Source organism: Polypterus senegalus, chromosome 5, assembly GCF_016835505.1.
Source record: "Polypterus senegalus isolate Bchr_013 chromosome 5, ASM1683550v1, whole genome shotgun sequence".
Classification (NCBI taxonomy): Eukaryota; Metazoa; Chordata; class Cladistia; order Polypteriformes; family Polypteridae; genus Polypterus; species Polypterus senegalus.
The window spans coordinates 75,949,409-75,977,131 of record NC_053158.1 but is presented as its reverse complement, the minus strand read 5'-3'; the positions used below and the strand labels follow the sequence as shown (position 1 = coordinate 75,977,131).

The 27,723-nt window shown below is 37.1% G+C and overlaps 1 protein-coding gene across 2 annotated transcripts; it reads left to right on the top strand.

Annotated features, from left to right (window-relative positions):
• The first annotated feature begins 508 nt into the window (after positions 1-508).
• Positions 509-22,257, top strand: myl12.1 (myosin, light chain 12, genome duplicate 1). 2 transcript variants are annotated; one of them, XM_039754832.1, is made up of 4 exons: positions 509-616; positions 13,511-13,714; positions 16,720-16,881; positions 21,692-21,864. In XM_039754832.1, the coding sequence occupies exons 2-4, from the start codon at positions 13,531-13,533 to the stop codon at positions 21,862-21,864; spliced, it is 519 nt and encodes a 172-aa protein (XP_039610766.1). In that variant the 5' UTR covers positions 509-616; positions 13,511-13,530. The 2 variants fall into 2 exon arrangements, with proteins under 2 accessions (XP_039610766.1, XP_039610767.1); XM_039754833.1 differs by lacking the exon at positions 509-616 and having other exon boundaries at positions 13,531-13,714; positions 21,692-22,257.
• Positions 22,258-27,723: the final 5,466 nt, after the last annotated feature.

Here is a 27,723-nt window from a genome sequence, read left to right as displayed (position 1 = left end):
CAATTATTCATCTATTTTTTTAAATTATTTTCGTTGTACTTTAAATTCATTTTAGCTGTAAACGTATTCCCAGTACAATTTTTAAATAAAAAAAATTGCTGTTGTTTTGAGATAAACCGCTGTTGACTTTTCTTTCTCGCTCAGTCACGTTGTTTATATCGAGTCCGACGTAACGACGTTGGCCTTAAAAAGGGGCGTTGCGTTATGCTAATTTAGTGTGCGTTGTTGTCCACACCCAAAAACGCCATCACTGCCCGAGTGTTTCCTTACATGGCCATGGCCGTCGGCGTGCAGGCGTCGGCGAGTAGGAATGTGCGGGGATGTACCAAAAATGTGCGGTGGGGGAATCATAATCTAAGCGCTAGTGCTCTCTAAATATTAGTTTTATTTGTTGTCAAAACGCTTGTATTTACGTGTTCCTAATTATATTCTGCATTCAATGTATTTAGAAGGGTTGAAATTTTAAGTTTATAAATCTTAAATAGTACACCCCCACTGTATTTGCGTTGGTACGTGCTGCAGTTCCTGCCTTGAGCAGTGATAATTATCAGGAAGTTTCGGGTGGTGCTACATCATAGCTCGCTCTGGTCGCGGCCTTCACTGAAGTGTCCTACCTGTGAGTATGTTTTGAAACTGTTACGTACATTGTAATATTTTTTAATTGTATCTTCAATTTGTACTGAGCAAATTGTTTTTAGAAAGAAGGCATCAGCAATACGGCACAGGATGTTGAAAAAGCTCTGTTTTGTATTAAGGTCGCCATTAAACCTGTCTTTGGATGTTTGGCTTGAAGGGTTTTATTCCTCGAGTATCCTTTCAGTGAGTGTCCAGGATTTGTCGTAATTGCTAAAATCCAGTAAATTGCTCGCTAAAGGGGCTTTGTGTGGGGTAGCTGCTTACGTTTTTCTCTTCGGCGGCAATTTGGGCGTGGCGACTGTGCAGTTGCGATCAGACAGGTGAGGGGTATTGACAGCGACGAAGGCGACGTTGATTCGCGCTGTTGATTTTCAGCAGAATTTACCTCCATATTCAACCGTTCAGTTGTCATTTTACTTAACTTTTTTAGTTGCGTATTTATAGTCGCAGGAAGCCGTTGCTTGTTCCTCAGGCCGCGAACGAATCCTGGAGGAAATGCCATTTCATTCAAACTGTGGCATTATGTCGACGCTGCTGCTAATGAAGGTTTGCATTCCAATGAACGCTCAAGCCCTATTGCCCCCACCTTGTGTCCTTCCTAGCTGTCTCTCTATTTCGAAATTATCTTGAGTTTGGCTACTTTTACGTGACCTCTGGTGCTTGCCTCCTAAATTTCAGGCTGCACTACCTTCCGTTCCCCGCTGTGCGATTTGCGAAGAATTTTACTGGAGCATACTTTTGCTGCTACAGGAAATGAAAGGGGAGCAGAACTGAATCGACACATAGTCATCGAAGAGCACTATTGGTGAACAAACAGCAGCAGAAATCAAAAGACCAGCGAATGCATTGGAAATGGTATAAAGGAGAAGCAAAAAGATAGGTGATGGCCAGATTAAGAATGTCAGTTTTGCAATGAAGAAAAAACCCTAATGGCAACAAATGTGGTTCAATTACTAATTACTCTCGGTACTGAAACGATTATCGAATCAGAGATTGTAATATAAAATGAGAGCTGATGTATTATGGTGTTCATACCAAAGTCAAGATTGTGTGAGACAACGAGATTGTTTGGAAACTTTACTGTTGACCTTTTTTCCCCAGGGTTTGTTCTCATAATTACCGAAACGTGTCTTTGAAGTGATGTAGTGTGTTATAATGTTCTGTGATCAACTGTAAATCTTGTCTTGTTCATGATGTGACGGGAATGATCCCTGCCTCGATGACACCCACAAATGGCAAAGATAGGTAGATGTGTACTTCTTTTACTTTGGTAGGATTGACATTAAAATTTTGCACTGAAAATGAAATTGGATTTTGTAGATCTCAGTATATTGGGTACTTGATGCTGCACAAACAAAAATACTGTACCTTTAACTATTCTGACCTAATTTAAGTACTTGGAGTTTTAGATTTACTGATTTTTATTCTGAAGTGGAGATAATTGATTCAACATCGAGATGTGACGAATGCATGACATTTTTTAGTACATTTTATGCACGTTTAACGAGAGTAGAGATCTATTTATTTAGATCTATTTATAGTATCTATTTTTAAGGTGAGAAGCACACTTAATGAATAAAATGTGTGTATTTCCTCATTAGAATTCAGTGTTTTGCTTTGGAAGCAAAGTAAGAGAGGTGTTGAATATAGTCTTGAGAAACTGCCTAAAATTATGATGCAGAATACTCTGGGCAGTCTACAGTTGCATGATGGTGATGCTGACAGCTGTGGTGGGTAACTGGAAGAACTGAGTGGACAGTAAAGTAGATGAATATGGCAGGTAGATGTGTCAGCTGCATGTTTTAGATTCAAGTGTGCATACAAAGAAGAACCTTCAGATTACCTATAATCTTGAAATGTACATATTTGTGACTAGTTATTTGTTTTGCAGGTATTTAGTTTTTGTTTCTCAGACCCATGCTTATTTGTTTTGTGCTTGCATTGATGAATGGTTAGTGTAGTTCTATAACGGCCACAACATTGTCACAAGAAGGTGTGTGTGACTGTGTAATAGTTGGGTTGAAAAAATATTTATTAGCTTTTGAGCAAGTTAGTTAGCAAAATAAGTAGTTTTAATTTAACTAGTTGAGCCATTGAGCTTACCAGTTGTGTTCTAGTTGTTTGGACTTGTAATTAGCCTTGGGTAATGGCATCCTCCAAATATTGCCATTGATTGGAGAGTAGAAATGTGCATTATAGAAGAGAACTTTTACGCATTACACAGTTGAGTGTGGCATGTCATTTATATGCAAAAGGTTTTTATTCATTTTTTTTAAACTCCTTAATTTTTGGTCATGTAAGCAGAAAATATTTAAATACAACTTTTAATGTTTGCTTAGTGTGGCCTTTCTCTCACATTCAAGTGTGGGTCGGATGGCTGGTAATTTTGGTTTATCATTTAGATCTCTGTTCAAAACAAATCCCTCTTAGCAAACTAGCAACACTTTACACCCAAGAGTCCTTTACATCTTTGTAGTGAAAACCTTGGCGTTTTTATAACCAACAACTGGTTGCCCAATTCACCTTAAATGGACAAGAAAAATTAACTTGGCATAGTGATCATAAGTGCATTGTTAATGTGGAGAGTTTTTGTCATAAGTAACCCACTCATTGTTTGACTGCTTGAGATTTATTGAGGCATTTAAATTTAGTTTATGATCTAAAGAGAGTATATTTGACAAATTCTTGATTTGAGTGGATAGGTATAGTACAGATTCTGGCTTGGTCACTTTGTGTGGAGTTCTTCTATTCTTTGGCAGCATAGATTTTTACTTTTTTTCCAGTTTTCCTTCCACATCATGCACTGTGTTTGTGTAGAATGTTTATATTTTCGATTGGAAGCTCAAGACCTGGTGGATGCCTAGGTGATTCCTGCTTTGCATCTGGTGTTGCAGTGATGGGCTCTGTGATGCTGCCTTCAATTTTACTGTCTTGTACAGTATATTGTGCTAACATCATTTACTATTACAAATAACTTTGAAAAGTGCTCACTAAAATAAAGTATGAAAATCTAGAAGAAGCTGCCTAAATTGATCATTGGAGAGAGAGAGAGAGAGAGAGGTATGAGTAAATATTCACTTTAGCATTTTTCTCTGCAATTTACATGTTAAATTTGAAACCCATATGAAGGGACAAGTGAAACAACAATGAGGAAAATAAAAGCAGCCATGGTGTTAGGCACAAACTTGCACACACACAATTAAAGTGGCCTGTGTCTTTGGGAATGTAGATGGGGAAAACACTTGTGACGGCTGTCTTGTGTGTAATTTGCACAATGGCCAGTTGTGGGATTTGTGAGGCAATAGTGCCAGCTGCTAATTGAAAAATAAATGCCTACAATTAGTGCTGGGAGGTATACCGGTTCATACCGAAAACCGTTTATTTTTGTTATGACATGGATTTTCCTTATACCACAATACTGGTTTAAATAGCCTAAACAATGTTCGGAATGTGGCATAGTGGGAATCGGTTTAAGGGGGGACCTTTTTTAATGCTACACCGCTAAACACTCATGCAACGGAGTACATGCGTTAGTGAAGCTTTTGAGCAGTGAAAATGTAGCTGTAGCAGACGATAGATACAGTTGAAAATGATGACACAGAAGAACTTTTGCTGAAAAAAGGAGCCATGTTTATTGTCTGGAGGTACTTTAGTTTTAGAAGGTCGGATGTGGGCCAAACAACTATTTACTGCAAATGCTGTAGAGCTAAAGTTGTGCAACACAAGCAATTTGCTGCACCACCTGAGCCGCACACGTTTAATTTAAACATTAATTTTTAAAGTGAAGTTTACAAAATTGCAAAGTTAAACTAGAGAGAGTGCATGTTGATTTTTTTTTTTTTCTTCATTTTTCTGTAAGAGACCCCGTTAATGGTGGTAATCTTTTATTTAAATATGTATAGAAAAGCAATTTACTGCATTGGAAAGTATTTCCCCTAATCTGATTATAGTTTGCCGTGGGGTCATATCATTAAAGTACCCTGAGATTTACTTTGAATATCAGTTCTTTTAAAGTAGATATAACCTTTGGTTTTTTTTGTACCCAGGGGAAATTTGAGGAAATATATATATACACACACACACCCCAGATCTACCAAAGAAAGAGAGAGAAAAAAAAAAATGAAAGAACTTCTGACTTGGCATTCATTGAGGTATCATAGTGGCGTGTTGGTATAAAGCAGCCCCAGTAGCATTTCTTGACACACTTTTTGGCTGATAGTTCTCAGTGTTGGCGTGTCAGAGGGAGGATGTGCAGCATTTTTCATAATGGGACTCAATTTTCTTTTAACCCTTTGCTACCACTTCCAGGGGTTCCAACCGTGTGTCCCATAACTAATCCTGCCCTTTTTAATTAGCTTGTTAATTCAGTGGGACCTCTCTTGAAGAAATTTGCACTGGCCTTCACAGAGTTGTAGAAGATCTGAAGGATGTTACTACTCAGATTAAAGGAATGTATTACCCTAAAGAAGAGCCTGCTCTGCCATTTCTTGTATAGTTCCTCTGAACACAGTCTGTCATTGATGTGGGTGGACCTCCAAGTACCTGTACGATTTGTACCACCTTAACAACCACTTCCTGAATAGTGACTGGACATAGAGACTATTTGGTGCATGAAAAGTCTATAACCAGTTCCTGGGTTTTGCTGATATTTGTTTTAACAATAGAGTGTGCTTGGTGTGTGGGTGTGTTTGTGTGTGTCCTGCGGTGGGTTGGCACCCTGCCCAGGATTGGTTCCTGCCTTGTGCCCTGTGTTGGCTGGGATTGGCTCCAGCAGACCCCCGTGACCCTGTATAGAGTAATGGATAGTACACCATGCCAAGACAAGTGAAATGCTGGTGATCCTCAGAAAAATGTTTTCTCATATCTTATGATGTTTCAGAGGACTTAAAATGAGTAGGAATATAATGTGCCATGAAATCGGGCAAGTCAAAAATACAACAATGATGTGGAATCTGTTTCTCGTAGCATGTTGTTTTTTTTTTTTTTTTAAATGGAGGGTGCAGTCAGCGTCATACATGCATTAATGTGCCCTTGCCTTAGTTGAATGTGGTGTGTTGCTAAGCATAGAAGAACCAAAGTAATAATAGAGTCGGATGAAATAGAAATTTGAGGATGTCCCGTTTGTCTGCTTTCTGGCAGTATTTTGGGTATACTGTGCGAGAAAACGGGAGGAGAATAGTTGATGAGACGAAGGCCATTTGCTAGCACTGCAGAAGAGTTTTGACATGGGTTAAAGCAAACACTACAAACATTATGAACTATGTACAATGCCATCACAGATACAGATAAAAATACAAATCACCAGCAGTAAAGAAGCAGTTGCCTAAAGGCCAGGCATCTCTGGCAGATTTATTCGTACCACTTTCAGTCTAGTACAAGGGCCAAAGAAATAACTGGGAGTATTGGTGTTTTTATTGCGTAGGGCATGAGACTGACAGTTTTCAGTCATTGAAAATGATCGGCTCTAGCGCGTTCACAAACAGCCAAAACCCAAGTACCACATTTCCTCATGCCTGCACTTTTAGAGGCACTGTATTGCTGGCCCCGTACAATGAGGCTAGGATGAGTGTGAAGGACTCCCTTAAAGATGCAGAGCATCACAGTAACTATAGACCGCTGGACTTCTAAAGCAAATGAAAGTTATCACGATCACAGCCTGTTCTGTCACCAGCAACTGAGGAATGGTGAGCTTTGTACATCCACTTGGCCTCTTTTTGAAACCCACTCTGGATGCAACATTGCTTAGGTGGTGAAATTGGCTGTTTTGGAATGAGAACTTGAAATGGCCAGTCACAACATTGCTGTTGTTAATGATACTGCATGTACCATGGATGTAGCAGTCATGAGGGCAGCTGTATTCACTTCCAAATAGAAGTTACTTGGAATGTGATGGAATCGTGCACTGGAAATGCTCTATTATCTTGAGCAGTAGGCAGAGATAGTAGTAGCCCTGCTATGGGGGTAGGGTCTGCTGGAGCCTATCCAAGCTAGCATAGGGCACACAGCAGGAACAAACCTTGGACAGAGAACCAGTCCATCACAGGGTGAACAAACATACACCCCTCAACCACACAGTAGGGCAAGTTTAGGATTGCCCATTTACTAATCTGCATGTCTTTGGACAGTGGGAGCGTGTTGTGTTTATATATATATATATATATATATATATATATATATATATATATATATATATATATATATATATATATATATATATATATATATATATATATATGCATTTAAAAACTGCATTTCAGTTTGTTCAAGATTTTCTTCAACATTTTGTTTAAAAATCATGGTGTTGAATCAAACCAAATAGTGAACAGAGTGCATCATTACATCCCTAAAAAGTAGTCATTGTACTGCAGAGTACCCTCGGATGAGATGAGATGTCCTTGTAAGTTTTGTAGTAATCCTAAAAGCAAGTTTTACCCAAATTTAGCCAATTTACTGACTTTTAAGAGCTTAACAGACTATCTAGCAATCCAGGTTAATGGAGAGCTTAATTTTATTAAATGTAATCTGTATAAAGTGAAAGACTTCTGGGTTAATGGGTTCTAAGCAGGAAATTTAGTTATTTAGCCACAATACCAATTATGAAATAGGGCCTAAACCAAAAACTGACTGAATGGAATGACTAAATATAGGGATTCTCCAATCAGGATGTTTAAGGCCGATACCGATTTCATGTTACTTGATTGGCTGATTCAGAGTTTTCTTTTTTTTTTATTTCTAGATTGATTTCCACCATACAGCAGATATAATGCAAAATAATGGCAAAGAAACTGGGATCTAAAACTGTTTAAATGGTGTACACCCCAGGAGGCCCTCAAACGTAACAAGGACCTCCAATTCCACCAAGATTGAATACTTAAGTGTTTTTTAATCGGGAATATCAAATACTTAGACATTTCAGCATTTGTTAGTAGGGTTGTCGCAAGAACCAATACTTTGGTACCAAGTCAATACCAAAGCTCCAAAAATATAAAGGTACTATGTGATATGTATGTTATGTATGTACTGTATGTATACATACACTGAACTCGTGTGAAACTGCCAAGTAGATTAGTTCTGTGGAAAGCATAATGAGTAAAAACTAATATAAAATGGCTCACAGTGGTGATAAAGCATTGCATATAACATGTTGAAAATAAAATCAGCAGAATTCATGTCTGTGTATGCTTTCTGTTTGAGCTAGGAGAATTTCATCATGAGAATGCAAGAATCGTACTTTATTATTTAAAAAAAAAAAAGCCAAACACGCACACAGGCTTTCGGTTGCTACTTATTACATTATGGACTTAGTTCAGAAATGGATCTCTCTACTGAGCGAGCACAATCGTAACTAATAGGATGTGAGTTGTAGTCATTTTATTTTGTATTATAAAGTTTCATACGGCGAAAAAACGAAAGTGAGATGAATTGCTTTTTACTTGTATATAAAGTATAGGGAAAGTATTGTAATCGTTCAAAGATTCAATGTAGAGATTTTGATAAATCTCGGAGTCTTAGACCTCCCCAAATCCAAAAGTACTATTTTTGGAATTATGTCTCTTGTGTGTGTAAACACAATAACTTTCACTTAGGTCAACCAAGTTGTGCATACAAGTATTAGGTACAAAATGTAGATTTCTATCAACTTTTGGGCTATTTCCGTTAACTGGAAGTGGTACTTTACCTTTTATTCATGCCGCTTTTATAATAATTCAGTATTATTAATTTGATTTGTTGATGGTTCTTTAATGTACATAATATATAAATCGTCTTGCTGTTTAGGTGAGACCACTCCTTTTTTTAAGTGCCCTGCGCAGTTCCTAGAAAGTAATCAATTCCGTCAGTGATTGAGTGAAGCATGTCTACAGATACCTAGTCCAACCAGTTTATACAGTTCACAGTTGGTGGGGACATCATGTGTTTACCCATAAAGCTATGCAATGCATATATGTCTGAAAGGAAACTATATACTGATAGTACCAGTTGTAGTGGGGGAAAAGGGCAAGATTCAAACAGTGTCTATTTGGTTCATCTGTTTAGTGATGAAACAAGATACTGTTAATGCCAAAATAAAAATAATTTAGGACTTCAGAGCACTGCAAATTGTGACAAATATGCATACTTCATCACTAAATATGAATATGCAAAGGCTAAATGTGTGTCCTTTGGTTTCTTTGAAGGGAAAGCAATATTCATTAGTAAAACTCCAATATATGATGGAATCGTATGTCCTTTTTGTGAAGGTCCAGATTAGCTGCAGCTGCTTTATCTGTCTTGACCCTGGAATTCTTAATTGTCATGTACCAATATCAGCTAGGACAATGTGGGCACAAACAGGCAAACGTACAGTACAAAAAATGCATAGCGCTTTTAGTGTTCCAGTGTTACAAAAAAAAGTACAATACAGTCCTTATCCAATGTTAGGACTACAATGATTAGTCGATGTAATCAACGACGTTGACTACAAAAAATCGTCGACGCAGATGTTTTTATTGTCGACACATCATAAACAACCTTCAATAGAGGTTCCAGTAACAAAAGAACCACATTGGTTTTTGTAACTGCAATGCACTACATGTCCTACCAACGCATTCTGGAGCTGTGATGCCACCGTCTCTTAGCATGTTAACATTGATGTTTGTTGTTTGTCAAGACTGCGCACAGTCCTACCAACGCAAGCATTCTGGAGCTGTGATGCCACCGTCTCTTAGCGAGTAAAGTTAGTGTTGCGTGTTAACATTGATGATTGTACCATAATATGTATATCGAGGTTTCGACAATGATAATTAACCCTTAAACCAACACATGCTTGGAGGGTAATGCACCCCTGGACGCCAAATACTTTTACGTAAACGTCACAATTCAAAAAAAAAATTTGAAATTTTAATGGAACACTTTTTTTTTTTTTTTTTTCTTGCAAAGAGCATCACAATTACTGCAACACTAATCATTTTTACACACTGCAAATGAACTGTAAAAACTAAAAAAAAAACTATGTTCAAGGTGCAACTGAAGCCATTGATGAAATTCAGTAAATCACCGAGCCAGCTGTGCTTGAACTGGCTGCATGCAAACACACAAAGGTAAACGTGGATGATTGCAGGCTCGTCTAGTGCAGCGGCTGAATCCCAGAGATGGTGGTGCTGCAGTTCTGCCGGGGCCGGCAGTGGTCATGAGCTGGCTGCTCCATGAATATACAGCAGTGACTGATCCGCTCCGGCGTTCTGGCAAATTGCTCTGTGAAGCAAATCTAGCCGGTTGCGGGGTTCAATGAATGTATGTCGCCGATTATACTCTGCTCCAGTGTGCTGGCAAATTGCACTGAGAAACAACTTTAGCTGGTAGCGGAGTTCAATTAGTAAATCTCCGCATATATCCATTTTTGGCATGCTTCCAAATTGCACTGGAAACCAGTTGCGGTGTTCAACGAATGTACTTTTCCGAATATGCTGTGCTCCTGCATGCTGGCAGTAATTAGCTTGTTACATATTTTAGTCTGTTTTTATTATTTTGGCATAATATAGTACATGATGTGATAAACTACAACACTTCCTTCAGAGTGTGATGATTAAAACCTCTTTCTCTGTCTGCTACCTCTACTCCCTCTGAGCATCTCTTCTCAGTAGCTGGGAACATTGTCTCAAAGAAGAGAGCCAGCCTCACACCAGAGCATGTCGAAATGCTCATGTTCCTGCACTGCAATCAGGAATCGGGAGAGGTGTGGCAGAAAAGTAATGAGACTGATTTTTTTATTTTTTTCAAACCTCAATGTTATCCCCTTCAAAGTAGTTCTCTTGGGCAACTACACACCGATGGAGACGTTGTTCCCACTGTTGGTAGCAGCACTAGAAGTCTTCAACCGGTATGGTCTTCAGCATGTCCATTACACTCTTTTGGATGTTTTCTAAAGTCCCGAAGTGATGTCCTTTGAGGACATTTTTCACTTTAGGAAAAAGGAAAAAGTCACATGGACTGAGGTCAGGTGAATAAGGGGGTTGGGGAACCACAGGAATGCCTTTTGAGGTCAAAAATTCTGTTATGGAGAGGGCAGTGTGACATGGGGTGTTGTCATGATGGAGCATCCGTTTGTCTGCAATGTCTGGTCTCACGCGAATGACCCTTTTTCCAGGACGTCTTTATAAAAAAAAAAAACCTGGTTGACAGTTTGTCCTGGAGGAACAAATTCTTTGTGGACGATTCCCCTTTTGTCAAAAAAACAAATCAGCATTGATTTGATCTTCGATTTGCTCATTCAAGCTTTCTTTGGTCGAGGAGAGTTTGCAGTGTGCCACTCCTGACTTTGCCTCTTGGTCTCAGGATCGTATTCAAAAATCCATGATTCATCACCTGTGATCACACGACTAAAGAAATCTTGCTCATTAGCGATTCTGTCAAGAAGATCAAGACACTTGTTTTTTTCGAATGTCGTCCTTCTCAATTGTGAGGTTTTTCAGCACCATTTTGGCACAAACCTTTCGCATGTACAAATGTTCAGTCAAAATTTGATGAACGGTAAATCTGTTCAAATTTAAATGTTCACTCAACATTCTTAATGTTGACGGTCTGATCTCACAAGAGTGTTCACGTTCGATGTTTTCATTGGTTTTGAAGTTGAAGTCCTCCCTGAACGGTGTTCATCTTCAACGTGTTTTCTGCCTTCCAAAAATGATTTGTGCCAGCGAAAAACTTGAGCTCGGGATAAAGAATGTTCCCCATAGGCCTGTTTTAACTTTTCAAACGTCACACTTGCCGTTTAATGGCACAACGTTACTCCAAATTCCGCTGTTCCATTTTGCGTAACGCACAACCAAAAACACAACTTCGCTAATAGCAGTCACAAAAATCACGTAGTTAACAGAAGGAGTTGAAACTCGCACTGAGCTATGGGAGGGGACTGATACACGAGCTCTATCAAGGACAACAGCGCAGCGTTGCCAGATCGCTTGCAGTGTTGCAGTCTCATTACTTTTCTGCCACGTAACTGAATCTTTTATAAACTGTACATTGTTTTTTATTTTAATTGAAGCTTTATTTAAACTTTTGGACTTTTAAGACACACCAGTGGCCATTTTTGGTTAAGTTAAATGCACTTTTTTGTTTAAAGACTTTGTGCACTTTAGTTTGTATTGTTTAATGTATTTCTTTTTTATTGTGATGGTCACACTAATATAAAAACATCTGATTATTTTCAAATTCATGTTTCACTAGTTATTTAAATTTGATAATTATTAATTTTAATCGTGTTAATGCAGAGACATCAGGGTGATATTCACAGGTGGACAGACGTGAGCAAATGAGGAAAGACATGCACTGGAGCTTAGAACAGGATGTGCACCCACAGGTCGCAGGCATCAAAATAGTCAGGCATGAAATAATCGTGCCTAATGGGGGTTTGTGAGTCAACTAATTAGTCAACTACCAAGATAATCATTAGTTGCAACCCTATTGCCCATAATAAGTGTTCATGTTGAAGGCTAAAAACCAATAAATATTCCAAAAACACGTTGAAAATTGTAGGTTAAAGTCGCACTCAGGATCCATTAGTTAAACCCGCAAGACTTGGTGCATCCTTTTCAATCCATATTCACATCTGTGCTGCTCACCCTCGTGATCCGCTGTGAAGCAGCAGATGTTCTCCTGCCTGCCACGATCCCGCCTCTGGATTTTTCCTCTGTCCCTTCTTTATACAACAGCCCAGCACATCTCCTCTAGAATGCTGTGGGTGTAAGTAAGTGCCTTGATTATGCTTTAGAGTGTCATTGAGGGACAAAAAGGCCTTACTTGGTCCCATCTGCATGTGTGTTTTAATTAGGCAACATAAGGCTACGCTGCCATCCGCACCCAAACACCTCGAAACTAAGGACACTTTGTATTTATAAAAAAAAAAAAATTCTCCCATGGACTCGTCTGTTCTTCATCGTAGTCCTATAATTATAAGGTATATTGGTAAATGTTACACAGTCCTGCTAACATTCTAATTCCATATTTGTACACAGGCTAAGCAACAACAAAGTCTTGTCTGTCATATAAGATACTTTGAAAGCAGCAGAACAAAGGGTGTTTTACAGGAGTTCTAAAACAACGTAAAATGAAGCTTGATTTTATGTAGAAAATGACTTTGGACAAATGTAAAAATTTGTCAAATTTTAAAGCTTTAGGATTTTGTGACATTTGAAAATTGAATCAATTTGACTCCATTAAATATTACTCTTCAGTATGTTTTATTAAACCGCTAATGAGCAAATTTGTATCTTACAGTAGCAAATGTTAGCAATTTAAGAGGGTTTTTTTAAGCATGTTACAAAAATGGCTTTAAATAGTTTGTTTAAATGAAAATATCCTGTATTTTAATTCATTAACTTAACAGTACAGATTGCCATGCATCGATTGTGTAGTGATTATTGTGAAATTTTGCTGATATTAGTATTGAATACTGAAATTATGGTGTTGATATCCCTATTTGACTCATTGGATCATCTCTGACTAGTATCGAAATACTAGTATTAAAAGATAGTGTTGTTGAAATGAGTTAATTCAAAGTTGGATAGTTCAGTTCTCAAAGAACGGTAATTGTTTAATAGAATAATGATTCTGTTTATTTCAAGAAGACATTTGCTTAAGTATATACATTTTTTTTTTTTTTTAAACTGACTGAATAAAGTATTGCCCAGTATTTGACATTTATTCCATGTTATAACATTGTTCCTCCTCAGGTATATCTAAAATATGAAAAATTAAAATTGTAACACTGTACAGAAAAAAAAACCCAAGTGAAGAATGAAGTTAATGATAAAGCTTTAAATTCCTGTTTTAAATAAATGCTGCATCATTTTTTTTCCTTGTTTTATTTCAAAGTGGCCTCTAACTTTTCCTTCAACAGGTCCATTAAAGCAAGTCAAGATGTCGAGCAAAAGAGCCAAGGGAAAGACCACCAAGAAGCGCCCTCAAAGGGCAACTTCAAATGTTTTTGCTATGTTTGACCAGTCTCAGATTCAGGAGTTTAAGGAAGCTTTCAATATGATTGATCAAAATCGAGATGGCTTTATTGACAAGGAGGACTTGCATGACATGCTTGCATCACTTGGTAAGTGCATTTCATTTGATAATATTTTCATAACGTTGGGTTTGAAATCTTGTAAATGTCTGGCAGTGTCATTTACATTAGTCATTTAGGTGTGTCTGTACAGCAGTTGATGATTTGATATTAAATTTTTTTTTTTTTTTTTTTTTGGCCAAGGTCCGTTTCATACAGCTTAAAACTGCCATTCTCTTTTTAAACTATGAGGTATCTTAGAAAATCTGTGGAAGTTGTTGTGTTAATGTTCTTTTGGGTTTTGTTTATAAATAGATTGTGAGTAGTAGCATCCATTGTGATGTTTAGTGTAAACAAATTATTAGAATTAACCTAAGATAATGTTTAACAGAGTATATTCTAAGTGCTTCTTCACTTGTAAACAAAGCTAACATTTATTCCTGCTTCTGAAATGTACAACATTTGAAAACCTTAAACCAGGCTTATTTTTTCATGAAGTCAAATGAGCAATTTTATTTTTCTAGGTAGGTCCAAATACAGTCACATTGGTAATGAAATGAAGTAATTGTACTAATAGAGGGCCACCTAAGGAATACACACCAGAATTTGACTATGGCTCAATTACCAGAACAGTGAGAGAAATGAGCAACAAATTTAGTCAAAGCTGCCTTATTTTACTTCTCTAGCAAGTGCTCTTCTCTTTATTGATAGTGCCACCTCCTCCAAACCCTGTTTGTACAACAAGAATACCTTGGGGATAATTTTAACTTAGTAGTTTAAAACAAGGATTTTTTTTTTTTTCTTCCTAGTTTTATGCTGTTGCAGTACTGTAACAGTTGTGATGTAGAATAGATGCTTTGCCTGTAGGAGGATTGACATTTGTGGCTTCACATACTAGCTGTTATGTATGTGACATGACATAATGGAAGAAATATAAAAAAATGGAATACCAAAAATTGGTCTGTATTTATACACTACTACCACTACCATCAGAATGCTAATCTGATTGAATCACATGGGCAGGTTGTGCTTGAGTAGAGTTAGTGGTTACTTATATAATTGGCCTGCATTTAAGACTGTTACAAAAATGAGGTTCTTTTCATTTTAATGTTTTATGATTTCAGTTTTTTTAATTGGATCCAAAACGGTGACACATCATTTGTTACTGGCGTGTTCGAATTCTGATCGTTCGAATTCCGATTGACTTTTTATAAACTAAAAAAACAAACATGTATAGTTACTATGGTCCATATTTGCCGGAGGGTAAACGGCCTTCTACTGGTTATGGTTTGTGCAGTTCTTTTCAAAGTACATTTTAGCTGAGAAAGTAGTATTCCAGTGTAGGGTGATCCTAGCATAATGTAAACAGTAATACAAGTCAAGAGTCTGAAAATACGATTAGTAAGTACTGTTAATACTATTGATGCTTTGATCAGGGGGTTTGCCAATACTGCTCCCTGATTTTATGTTCCTTTATTGGCCACACAACCTTATCCCCGACCCCATTTACGTTAACCTCCTGCATGACCAGATGTAGGGTTAACTTGGGTATTTCTATAATTAAACTATAGACCACAGCTGTTAGTTGTGGTGGGTTGTGTTTTTTTTTTTTTTTTTTTTTAAGATGAAATTCTGTAGGCTTGTTGTTCAGTGACCATAAAAATACTAAAATACAATTTCCTTAAAATACATAAATCTAATCATGTACAGAAAACATTCATATTACATATGGCATAAAATAAAAATGCTTTTCATAGCTACAAGCTGTCATATTTAATTTCTTATGTAATGTACTTATCTGAAACAACACTTGATGAAAAAGTTTCTCCCATTTGTCTAACACATTCTCTCACAATTAATTGATAAATTGGCAGTTAAACTCTGCTTAAATGTAAAAAGATGTGAAGTAGATATCCTTCCCCACCTCTGTAAACACTATACATGATGCATGGGTAGCTCAGCTAACTATTTGTAATCCACAGGCATCCCTCCACCTTCCAACAAACAAAAATAGAGAAATTTAGATATTAAGCAAACAAGCCTATTGTTTTACTAAGCAGCAATTTCAAATTCTTGTGTTGCTTTTTTTTTGTCTAGTTGAAAATATAAGCTACTGTACTTAACACAAGCTCTACCTTACTGTACAGACATGCATTTTTGGTTTTAAAGGACAAAAAGGTCTGAATTCACTAAAGTAGTTCTTGTTGTTTATCTTATAGGAAGGCGACTCCTGATTTCTTTTTCTGTTTGTTACTCCAGTTAATAATTAACTCAGTCTAATATTCCAGTCTTCTCTCTGTCTGGTTAACTCTGTCCTGCTGCTTTCTGCTTACAGCAAGTTCAAAGCAATAAAAAGACGTGTGCTAGCTCAACTACCATAATACCTTGTGTAAAGAAGCAATAACTAAATTGCCGTTAAGCCAAGAAATGCTTTTTTGTCATTAGCCAATGTGCTAGTTTGCCAATTTAAATCTGCATCACTAGGTAGTAGTAGTGTTGTTTTAAACTTTAAAACTGTAATACATTTTGAGTGACTTGTGTAAATTTGAGGTGGTATTTGAATATAATTTTGGCAGCACACACACAGTGGTTTTGTTTTACCTCTGTTGTCTAGTGGAACACTGCACTTTACCAGTGTACGTTGCTCCATTTATCCCCACACCACCTTGGGTGCCTGGGCTGAAGAGAAGCAAGTTAAAAATCTGGTGGTGATGATAATCCTGTTGACTTTGTGATGGGATTAAAGGTAAGCAGCAAATGTTTATAGGTATTGGCTATATGAGTGGATTGACACAAGTATCCACAATCTACTGCCATTGTTCAGGGACACTTTTTTTTTTTTTTTTATATAAATACAGCACTTATTCTACTTAAGGAAGTTATACATTGGTGTTAAATCTCCATTAAGAACCATTTAATGTATATACCATAATACGTAGTATAATCAAGTTGAAGCTGACTCCCCGCTCTTATAATAAACATAAAAATACTGAGCTGTGAAAGCCATCTACCCAGTGATCTAAAAAAAATAACCATTTATTTTGTAACACCTACAGGAAAAAATCCAAATGATGATTACTTGGAAGCAATGATGAACGAGGCCCCTGGTCCTATCAACTTCACTATGTTTCTTACAATGTTTGGTGAAAAGCTAAATGGCACTGATCCAGAAGATGTTATTAGAAATGCATTTGCTTGCTTTGACGAGGAGGGGTCAGGTAAGAAAAAAGTAGCTTTTTTTTTTTTTCTCCTTTAATGAACTGTCTATCTTTTTGCAGCAGTTTAAAAATATTGGTTTTGATTTATTTGCAAAGGGGATTATGTGAGAACCTTTGTTTACAAATTTAAAATTTGACCTAGATTCTGCTTGTTAAATTAAATTGTTACATTTTTTGTTTGTTTTTGATAGCATTTTATGTTGAATGCTCATTTGTTGCAAGTTAAAATAAGTGTCTTTAGTATGAAATACGGTCAATCTTCAACACTCAATTGAGGGTTTAATTTCCATAATATATAATGCATGCATTAGAGAAAAAAAATTAGATGTGCCAGTTTGGGGAGCTTTTTATTTTAAGAAATTAATTTTGACCTTTGGTCTAGATTTTGAGGTTTGACGCTTTGGCCTTTGGGGACTGCATTGGTTACAATGTCTGCCTCACCCTACTGTTGTAGAGTAAAGAGCTCCCCATTAATTTTATTGCATGTTTCTGGGCTTTATTTTCCCACTGAGCTGCATTACTGACTTGAAGGTTTTAATGAATCGACTAGCAGGCTAGAGATATTGAGGCTGCTGATCTTATCAATTGTAGCCTCAAATTTAAACTTCCACTCATCTCTGCTATGCTCCAATACGTTGAGACCCTTAAGTGTCTGAAGTGGCACACCGTGCAGACAACACTGACATTATTTCAGTTAGGTGTGTCCTTCATGGCCTCCAAACTCCATCCACCAGCTGTGAAGGGACATAGTGTCTGGAGTGATGTTGGGACCTTGTCGGGACTTGTGTCTTTGCAACTAAAGTTTTTATCTTATTGAAAAGTTTGCACAAAAGGTCAAAGATATCTATGGAAAAACCTACTGAGAAATGTTTTGTTAACAGTTGTATTTTGTATACTGCATTGTTATGGGTTATTTTGTGGTGACTATTACGAAAAGCTCATATTATCAAAAATAGTGTTGTAAAGAATTCCATGAAGAAAGGTGTATCCTAACTGTACATTGGCTTATTCTGTACATTAAAATCCTAATGAATTGATTTAACTAGTTTTCACAAGTTATGTATAGTGTCTATGGCTGCAAGCAATAGTACTTGCACTGTATTTGTAGTGGATTACTGTTTTCTTCTTCTTTTACATTTGCATACAGTACAGGCCATAAGTTTAGACACACCTCCTCATTCAATGTGTTTTCTTTATTTTCATGACCATTTACATTGGTAGATTCTCACTGAAGGCATCAAAACTATGAATGAACACGTGTGGAGTTATGTACTTAACAAGAAAAGGTGAAATAACTGAAAACATGTTTTATATTCTAGTTTCTTCTGATTACTGCTTTGCACACTCTTGGCATTCTCTCGATGAGCTTCAACAGGTAGTCACCTGAAATGGTTTTCCAACAGTCTTGAAGGAGTTCCCAGAGGTGTTTAGCACTTGTTGGCCCCTTTTGCCTTCGCTCTGCGGTCCAGCTCACCCCAAACCATCTCAATTGGGTTCAGGTCCGGTGACTGTGGAGGCCAGGTCATCTGCCGCAGCACTCCATCACTCTCCTTCTTGGTCAAATAGCCCTTACACAGCCTGGAGGTGTGTTTGGGGTCATTGTCCTGTTGAAAAATAAATGATTGTCCAACTAACCTGACTTCTGCACAACACAACTGCTGGTCCCAACCCCATTGATAAAGCAAGAAATTCCACTAAATAACCCTGATAAGGCACACCTGTGAAGTGAAAACCATTTCAGGTGAAGCTCATCGAGAGAATGCCAAGAGTGTGCAAAGGGTGGCTATTTTGAAGAAACTAGAATATAAAAAATGTTTTCAGTTATTTCACCTTTTTTGTTAAGTACATAACTCCACATGTGTTCATTCATAGTTTTGATGCCTTCAGTGAGAATCTACCAATGTAAATGGTCATGAAAATAAAGAAAACACATTGAATGAGGAGGTGTGTCCAAACTTTTGGCCTGTACTGTATATCCTGATGAAGTACATTAAACCAGTGAAATAAGAGAGCTGTTTTGGATATCTTAACTGTGTCCCAACAAAAAACCTATCCCTTAAATTCTTTTAAAATATTTGGGGGGGTGAATGCTTGTTTTTGGGTCTTGCTTTTTAGACTGTTGAAATGGTGGTTGGCAGAGGACACTGAACATATAAAAATATTACTATACGTTTCCAAGTTTACCAAGATTAAAATTTAAGAAAAGCAGTATGTCACTGTATAAATTAATGATTTTGGGAGGCTTGGCTGTAAGCTTTAAGTATCTACTTATTGAACACTTAATATGATCTGGTTTACAGTTAAATGGTTAGTAGATTGCATGTGAAATTGGAATGAACACAAATTGTTTTTTAAGCTGACATCTAAATATTACACTAATAGTATTTTGGAGCTGCAACGTTGGCTAATCGGTGGTGATGAGACGGCTAGTGTAAGCCGGTGCAAAATGTAGTTTCCTCTGATAGATTGACAAGTGGCAAAATGTCACAAATTTAATGTCTGACAACAGCCTTTTTAGAGGGGAAACTTTCACAAAATTAGGTTAACCTCAATTAAAGAAGCCAATAAAATGCATTGAACTTTGCTAAAAGATTGCAAAACTAAGAGCCTGTCTTGCTTCATTGAATCATTGCCAACATGGTGCATGTGCAAAGTAATTTTTTGTATTGTTTTTGTTTCAAATTGGTGATTAATGTTACCCATCTTTTTATGCATTTCCGTACTTTACCGAATAAATTCCATTGCTGAAACTAAGAATAAATTTTATTTGAATTTGTTTTTTTTTTTTTTTGTGTGTTTTGTTACTTACACCCAGTAAACCATGTTACGACAAAAAACTGTCACATAAAGGGGTAAAACCAAGAAAGCCTCCTAGTATTTTCTGTGACTTTCAGTAGATAGATACTTATAGATACTTAATCCCAAGGGGAAATTCACATAATCCAGCAGCAATATACTGATACAAAAAATTAAATTAAAGAGTAATAAAAATGCATGTAAAAACAGACAATAACTTTGAATAATGTTAGCATTTACTCCCCCGGGTGGATTGAAGAGTCGCATAGTGTGGGGCAGGAACGATCTCCTCAGTCTGTCACTGAAGCTAATCCTCTACCTGATGATCCTGTTCAGTGGATGTAGTGAATTCTCCATGATTGACAGGAGTTTGCTTAATGCCCGTCGCTCTGCTACAGATGTTAAACTATCCAGCTTTATTCCTACAATACAGCCTGCCTTCGTAACAATTTTGTCCATGCGTGAGATGTCCTTGTTTATGCTGCCTCGCCAGCACACCACTCCGTAGAAGAGAGCGCTCGCCACAAACGTCTGGTAGAACATCTGCAGCATCTTATTGCAGATGTTGAAGGGTGCCAACCTTCTCAGAAAGTATAGTCAGCTCTGTCCTCTCTTGCACAGAGCATCAGTATTGGCAGTCCAATCCAATTTATATTTCAGCTGCACTCCCAGATATTTATAGGTCTGTACCCATTGCACACAGTTGCCTCTGATCATGGGGTCCAGGAGTGGCCTGGGCCTCCTAAAATCCACCACCAGTTCCTTGGTCTTGCTGGTGTTCAGGTGTAAGTGGTTTGAGTCCTACCATTTAAGAAAGTTTTTGATTAGCTTCCTGTTTTCCTCCCCACTCCTGATGTCCTTTTTAAAAATGAAAACAAGAGGACAATTGCATGACCAAAGATTCAGAGTGATGGAAACATTAAACTGCCTTCTGTTAATTTTTTAGAAGTTTAATTTAATTTGGATTGCTGCTTACAATTTTCTGCCACATGCCAAAGGATCGTGGGTGGGTTTGTTAATTAGCAACTGTGCACTGGGCCTGTATGAGGAGTATGGGTCCATGTTACTATGGAAGTTTGATGAACTGATGCCTCGTCCAATGTTGGTTCCTGTGTTGTGCTTTATATTGCTAGGTAAGCAAGGTTCTGTACCCGTGTTATTGAAACTTGATTAAGTACTTTCCATAAAGGACAGATAGAGTTCAGTTGGATTATGAAAGAAGATATATAGCATGTTGCCATGCCTGTTATCACTCTTCAAAGTTGTCTTCCTGCATCTATCCGTCGGTGATGTCCATTTAAAAAGTGCAGGTGTTTTTTATAAAAAAAAAAAAAATAATAATAAAAAAAAATCAATTTGCTACACTTTCAAAGAAAATTCTTGTAGCTTTCCTCCCATAACTCTGGAAAATTGAAATCTCCTAATGGTGCCAATATTAGCTGGGAGAACATAAATGGAATTAGAGTGATTTCCCCCAACCTCCCTGAATATTTCCTCTATACGTGTGTAAATAAACAATCAATGTCTAGATGTGAACATTACAGCTTATATTGTGTTGATGTACCATAGAAAGCAATTTGGAGTACTCATTTCACTTTTCTATTTGTTTTCCTCCAAAACAACAACTTGAAATGCAGGGTTTCATTATTAAGTGGTTGATCTGTACAAATAAAGATCTCAACTTTTTGTGAAAATGCTGCTAACCACAGAAATGTAATTTCTGGCTGATGTGGTTTTTGTTTTTAACTGTAAATAAATGAGGCAACAGCCCAGCAGTGCATTACAACTTGACTGATTTGGGTGACAGGCTGTTCAAGTGAAATTTCCCACTGGTAATTTTGTACGTCCATATAGCTCATAAACAAAGCACTTTTACCATATGGGAAAGGTAAGATATTAGTAACGCAGCATCATTCTTTGTACCAATTTGCTTATGACCATGTAGAAGCAGTGTGGAGTGTGACACTGTTTATCAAAATTGTTAGCCTGTGATCTAATCTTTTTTTCTTTATAGGGTTTATCCAGGAGGACTACTTGAGAGAGCTGCTGACTACAATGGGAGACAGGTTTACAGATGAAGAGGTTGACGAGCTTTTCAGGGAGGCTCCAATTGACAAAAAAAACAACTTCAACTATGTTGAATTTACACGCATCCTTAAACACGGAGCGAAGGACAAAGATGATTAAACATTATTGCTTATAAATATGAAAATAGCAGGCTGTTCATAATACTGTGTCTTATTTGCTAGAACATCATGGTGCATGACTTGTCTTTCAGACAGCAAATAAAGGAACCTGCTCTACTGCACCTTTTCTAAATGTGTTTCCCTAATACACACTGTACATCTAAGCTGAAAGGCATTACCTAAATGAGGGAGTATTTTGGTAAAGCAAATGTAAAATTGCGATGTAAATGTTACAGTAGGTCTGAAACATTTGTCAACCTATTACCTGGTTTAGCTGGATTTTTACATTTTGTAATAAATGAAAATTTTGAAATTATGATGCATCGTGGCACATGGTTTATCTTTTATTTAACAGGAAAACTATTGTGCAAAATAAACATTTCCAGAACATGTATTCTGTTTTAATTTAATATTTTTTAAACTACCCAAGTGTTGTTAATACACAGTGAGGCCTGTCAGAATGGACACCCTGTCCTAGATTGCTGTTCATACAGGTGTGTTTTCAGAAACTGTAGCAGTAATATCTGTTCTAACCTGTAGTTTTTCCTCAGTTTCATGAAAATTTGCAAACAGGATGTACCTTCCTCATCAAATTTGTGTTTTACATCTTTATGTAGCACTAGTAAAATTTAACCTTGTTCATACTATTACTTGAGGTCTGAGTGTTATGGTGTAGTGTGTAACTGAAGTTAGGCCATCTCCCCAAAGTGCGTGCTTCCTTTGTGTAAAGTGGACTTATATCTTTATGCAAAGTGGTAAAAGTTCAAAACAGAAGTCACAGTCACTTGATGTCTTAATTTGACTGTAGTAAAAAATAAATTATGCATATAGTAATGTATTTGTTTATATTCACACATTTGTGAAAGTCCAGTTTGTTTTTGTGTGTATGTGCGCACACACAGGTATGGTATAGCAGACAATTTAGTAAATGGAAGGTGGCAGACAAACATGCAGCCAAGAAATATGAGAACATATACAGCATCCCTGGGAGAGCTGAGTAAAAAGGTAATAAAAATCCCCTTAGTGAATTACCTAAATCTCCCACTGGGGGGTGGGGGGCTGGAAAGAAGAGAGAAATCAAACCTTTTAATTGAAGTAAATTCATTCTGAGGGGAAAAAAAAAAAACTTGCCATGAAATATTTTAACAAAACCGCATGTGCCTCAATTATTACTGGTCTGAAAAAAAATGTCCATATCTGCAGTTAAGGCAGTAATTAAAGTTCAAAGTTACTGGAACTGTTACCAGGTGCCCTGGGAGGAGATCCAACTTTGTTTTGCCCCCACGTGCAGCAAGGAGAAAAAAAAATTTCCAAGCATTTAAATTACCATCAGATGCCACCTCCATGCTAAAAGAATGTCACTTGATGGGGGGAAACAAACTGAGCACCTGGAGTTTGCTAAACACCACTGAAACACTGATTGGAAACGTTCAACTGTCTGACAAAACAAAAATTGGGCACTTTTGGCAACAAATGGTCATTGTGGGTCTGGCATAAAAAAAGATGGCTTTCCTGAGAGTAACCTGAAACCCACTGTCAACTATGGTGGAGGTTCTGAGATGGTGTGGGGTTGTTTTTCCTCGAGCAGAGGAGAAATGAACTGATATAAAGATTGTGCAAAGTGCATTTGTAATATGTAGCATTTTTATAATTGTATGTTGGTGTCTAAGGTATTAGAAAAAGGTTTTGTAACAAGAATATATTCTGTGGTGTGAGAGGTATTGCTTCAGGAGGCCTGCTTTTCTTTACTAATAACTGAGTTTTGCCACAACTGCATTTTGTAAAATTTTAGGCTGTGAATGAGGCTGTCATGATTTTGAAGTGAAAGGGTCTCCGAGCACATTTTGCTTGTGATGTGGTTTTAAAGCACCAGCCTTGAACATTCTATCTGTGATGTCAGAAGCATGGATTTAGTTTTAGGAGCTCTGAATATTTGAGATGGGAAAACTAAACTGTGTCCCCTGCAAAGCGGACAGCTTCTCCTTCTAGAGAAGAAAGCTTGAGAGGATGAAAGACAGGATTTATGATCCTCGCTGATAAAGAGTCAATGAGCTGGCTGGCGACTTAAGACCCAAAGTGATTCAAATACATAGTAATGTCGCCTCACTTCTAGTCTGCTTTCTATCTAGCTACAAAGAAAAGTGACAACTGGATTAGAGACTTTCTAGAACTACGAAGATTATGGGCTGTCTGGAAGCTCTCTGCCAGACTTGCACAAAGGTCCAGGTTGTATGTTATTAAAAGCCCTATCTATTCTATTTTTACTTTTTGTAATTAATACTTCTAGGTTAACACTTCTTGAGCCTTCTTTCTTACTTGTCCATTTTGTTCTATATGTAATAGTGACAGAAAGGTCAATCAAAGGTGCGCTACAGTGACAATCAAGCTGGAGTATTTAGCTAGTAGACGATAGTCTCTGGTGCAAGTGCACTGCAGCTGTGGACTCTTTAACAGTTAGTACGTGTGTGAATAGAGAAATGGGAGTCGTTACTGAGGTAACATTACAGTAGTATAGAGAAATAAAAGTGATAAAAGGGAATTTAATGTTTTAAGGAAAAAAAAAGGAAATATCCTTCCACTGTAACATAGGAAACATGGCATCATGCACTCCTGAAACAGCAGGAGATTTAAATTAAAACCTGGCTGCCTCTGCCAAGACACTTTACTGGGTCATCACTGGTTCTTCCAGCAGGTCTTTGATCCAAAACATGTCCAAATCATTGCAAAAATTGTTACAGAAACGCAAAATCAAACGTCTCCCATTGCAGTTTCAGTCAGACCAATACTACATTGAAAACCTGTGGGTTAAGCTGAAGAAGAGTGCACAAAAGAAGACCCTTGACCCTGGATGATCAGGAAAGATTCTGCTTAGACTAACGGTCTCTGCTTGCCTACTCGGATTTTCAAAAGTTGCAAGATGTTATAGGAGATGATTCGGTACTGTTTTATGCACAAAGGGAGGTTGTATAAGATATTAAATGCAGGGGTGTCAATAATAGTGGCAGGTGTAGTTTTGTCTAAAATATTTCTTAAAGGAATTATTTTTCTTAGAATAAATTTACTTCGGTCAAGTGTTTGGGTCCTCTGTTTTTTCAGTGGGAGATTAAGGTAATTTTTCCAAGGAGTGATGTTTTAAAACTCTTTTTACTTATCTTCCCAGGGGTGCAAATAATTGTGGTGGGGACTGTAATACATTGGAACTGTGAAATGAACAGAAACTGTAGGTCACTTAAAGTGTACAGACAAGTAGAATATTCCAAACTTCTTCACTAACAACAGTGGGTTCAAGTAAGGATCGGTGCCTTACTACAATTTAATTAAACTGTAAGCTGTTAAAGCACAAGGATGCATGATTGTTTACACAGCAGTATTTGATGGAGAATCTTTATTGTCAACTCGAGAGGAGGTTTAGAAAAAGGCTTCAGCATAGCAAGTACCTGTAGGCTGGTGTTAAACATCACTGACACAAATCATCAACCAGGTATGCAATCTATTTTATTTTTATTCAGTTTTAACTGACTTTATTTAATATTGGATGCAAACATCTCTGTCTTCCGAAATCTACATTCATGTGTAACAGGTGAGTTTCCTGGTGAGAAGATTCATTTTGTTTACTAGCTGATTTTAACATACAAAGTTGTTTGTCAAAATGTGCAGTGATGCATTTTTGGGAAAACTTAACAATTGCAGTATAAATGATAAAATATTTAAGAAAATGAAAATTAGATAAACCAATCTTTTCATAAAGGTCACTTAATTTTTGAAGAAATATGGAAGTGGCATGTGAAAATACATATGTACTCCTTTTTACAGTTTGTGGCAGTGTTTATGGGCTACATTTTTTGCCAGTTTCATTATTTGTTGGGATGTGTTGTGTAACAATACATCTTTCCTAATTAGTCACCGTGGAATGAACAACATAAATGAGAGCCTTGGCAGAAGTGTTATTTTTTTTGGGGTCGAATTCTGTGCCTGACAGTTATGTTTTCATTGGTAGTGCTGCCACCATGGTAAGATGCCATAGTCCAACCTTACAAGTGTTATGCTTGATTTGCACGTGGTAATAATACATTGAAGATGTGGTTTTCCACTAAATGATCTGAAACTGTACCTATTAATCATAATGTGTTTAGGAAGGAATGAAAAGCAGGGGTTTTGTTTTACTTTTGTTTGTCTATCACTTGAGATAATAAAAAGACTCAATTTTTTGGTGTAATAGCAGTAAAAAAGGATAACATAAGGATAAGTATAAAAGGAAACAGAAAAAAAACTCAAAAATACTCCATTTAAACCAAATGGCAACTTTCACAGGAATTAAGCTGTTTTAGATGAGAAGCAACCAATTTATATTTCCCTATCTATATAATGCAAAGTTGAATGACTGACTCACTGATCAACAAAAAACACAATCTACCATTCAGTTAGAAAGCCGAACTTTGGTAGGATGGTCCATAAAGGGCAGTTACATATCTGCTAAGAAAGGATATTTTGATGTATTACTATTTAGGCATGAAACCCCCCTACAATAGAAAAACGAAATATCCCAAAATCTGAAAAACATTGATGGATTTTATAGAAATTTGGTTATGTTATAGATAAAACAAATGATATCTGACCCGGAAATGACAGATAGACCACGCAAATAGTACCACTCACCAAATGGATGGACAGATGACTGAAGACAGGGTGGTGTCCTGAACAGGAAAAGAGAGACACAATTATGTTTGGTGTCAACAGTCAGATATGAAACCGTTGTCTTCAAGGAAGACACAAACGTCATTGCCTGCTAAACCTTCAGTGCTGCTGCAAAATGCTAATCAATGTTACACCATTTTATGAACGTGTGCAAAAGCCCAAAGGGAAAGCACCAGTTTAACGGGTCCACTATGGATTTCTGTACTGTAATAAACATCTGCATCTAGAGACTCTGAAAGAGGAATCTCAGATCATTTACATTTGCATGAGTGTTTGCTTGTCCTACCCCACACCCACTCTGCAAAATTCTTTGTATCGTTGCTTGAAGTGGGCTGGTGGTTGTCAATTTTTTACTTTATATTACAGGCACTCTTGGATGCATACAGGAGGTTTTCTACCATATCGGCTCTCATCGTGGTTCTCTTCACATTAATAAAATATCAGTGTAACACATTGGGTACCAACACTTACGGTTATCAACTACAAGCACTGCTTTGCATGTACATTTACATCTGCAAACTTTAGAAGAGGACTGTATACAACTGACAAAAATACAAAACAATACTGTACTTAAGTGATAAACATCTAATAATGATAAAAATATGTACTTAAATGTCATGCTATTCCTACTGCCTAACCATTTCAATTCAAAAGAGTGCACTTTCTTGTAAATTATATTTTGCAGTGACCATCAACAACAGCCAAGTCTCTAGGAAAAGCAGGAATGCATCTAATGCAGGAATGTCTTACTTGTGCAATGGTATGTAACACGTCCAAGAGTAAAGAGCCCCAGTGAACTACAAGTACTGCACGCAGAAAAGCACTTAGTGAGCTACACGGTACTTCTGATGCATCCGATTATTTAATGGCACTATAACTGAGGCCCACTGTCTTGAGAAATTACCCAGGAGAAGCATAAAAAGGGCTATCATTTTTACAAAACATTTATGGGAAAATGTCCTCACCATAGATGCAGTAGTGTTAGTGCCATTTCAAAATACAACCCAGGTGTTTTGTGATCTTTCAGAAAGAAGGTATTCAAAAAAAACAAACATTCGTGCGAAGGTGAAACATTGAAAGTTTCATAACATGCTTTACTACATCTGGCACAGAGTAAATGGGGGTCCTAAAATGTGTGGCCTCATGAAATCGGATGACTATCAAG

Excerpts from the sequence above, each read along its gene's own strand:
- myl12.1 (XM_039754833.1), top strand. The coding sequence starts at position 13,531 with ATGTCGAGCAAAAGAGCCAAGGGAAAGACCACCAAGAAGCGCCCTCAA. Across the intron at positions 13,715-16,719 it reads TGACATGCTTGCATCACTTG|GAAAAAATCCAAATGATGAT; the intron begins GTAAGTGCATTT and ends TAACACCTACAG. Across the intron at positions 16,882-21,691 it reads CTTTGACGAGGAGGGGTCAG|GGTTTATCCAGGAGGACTAC; the intron begins GTAAGAAAAAAG and ends TTTTCTTTATAG.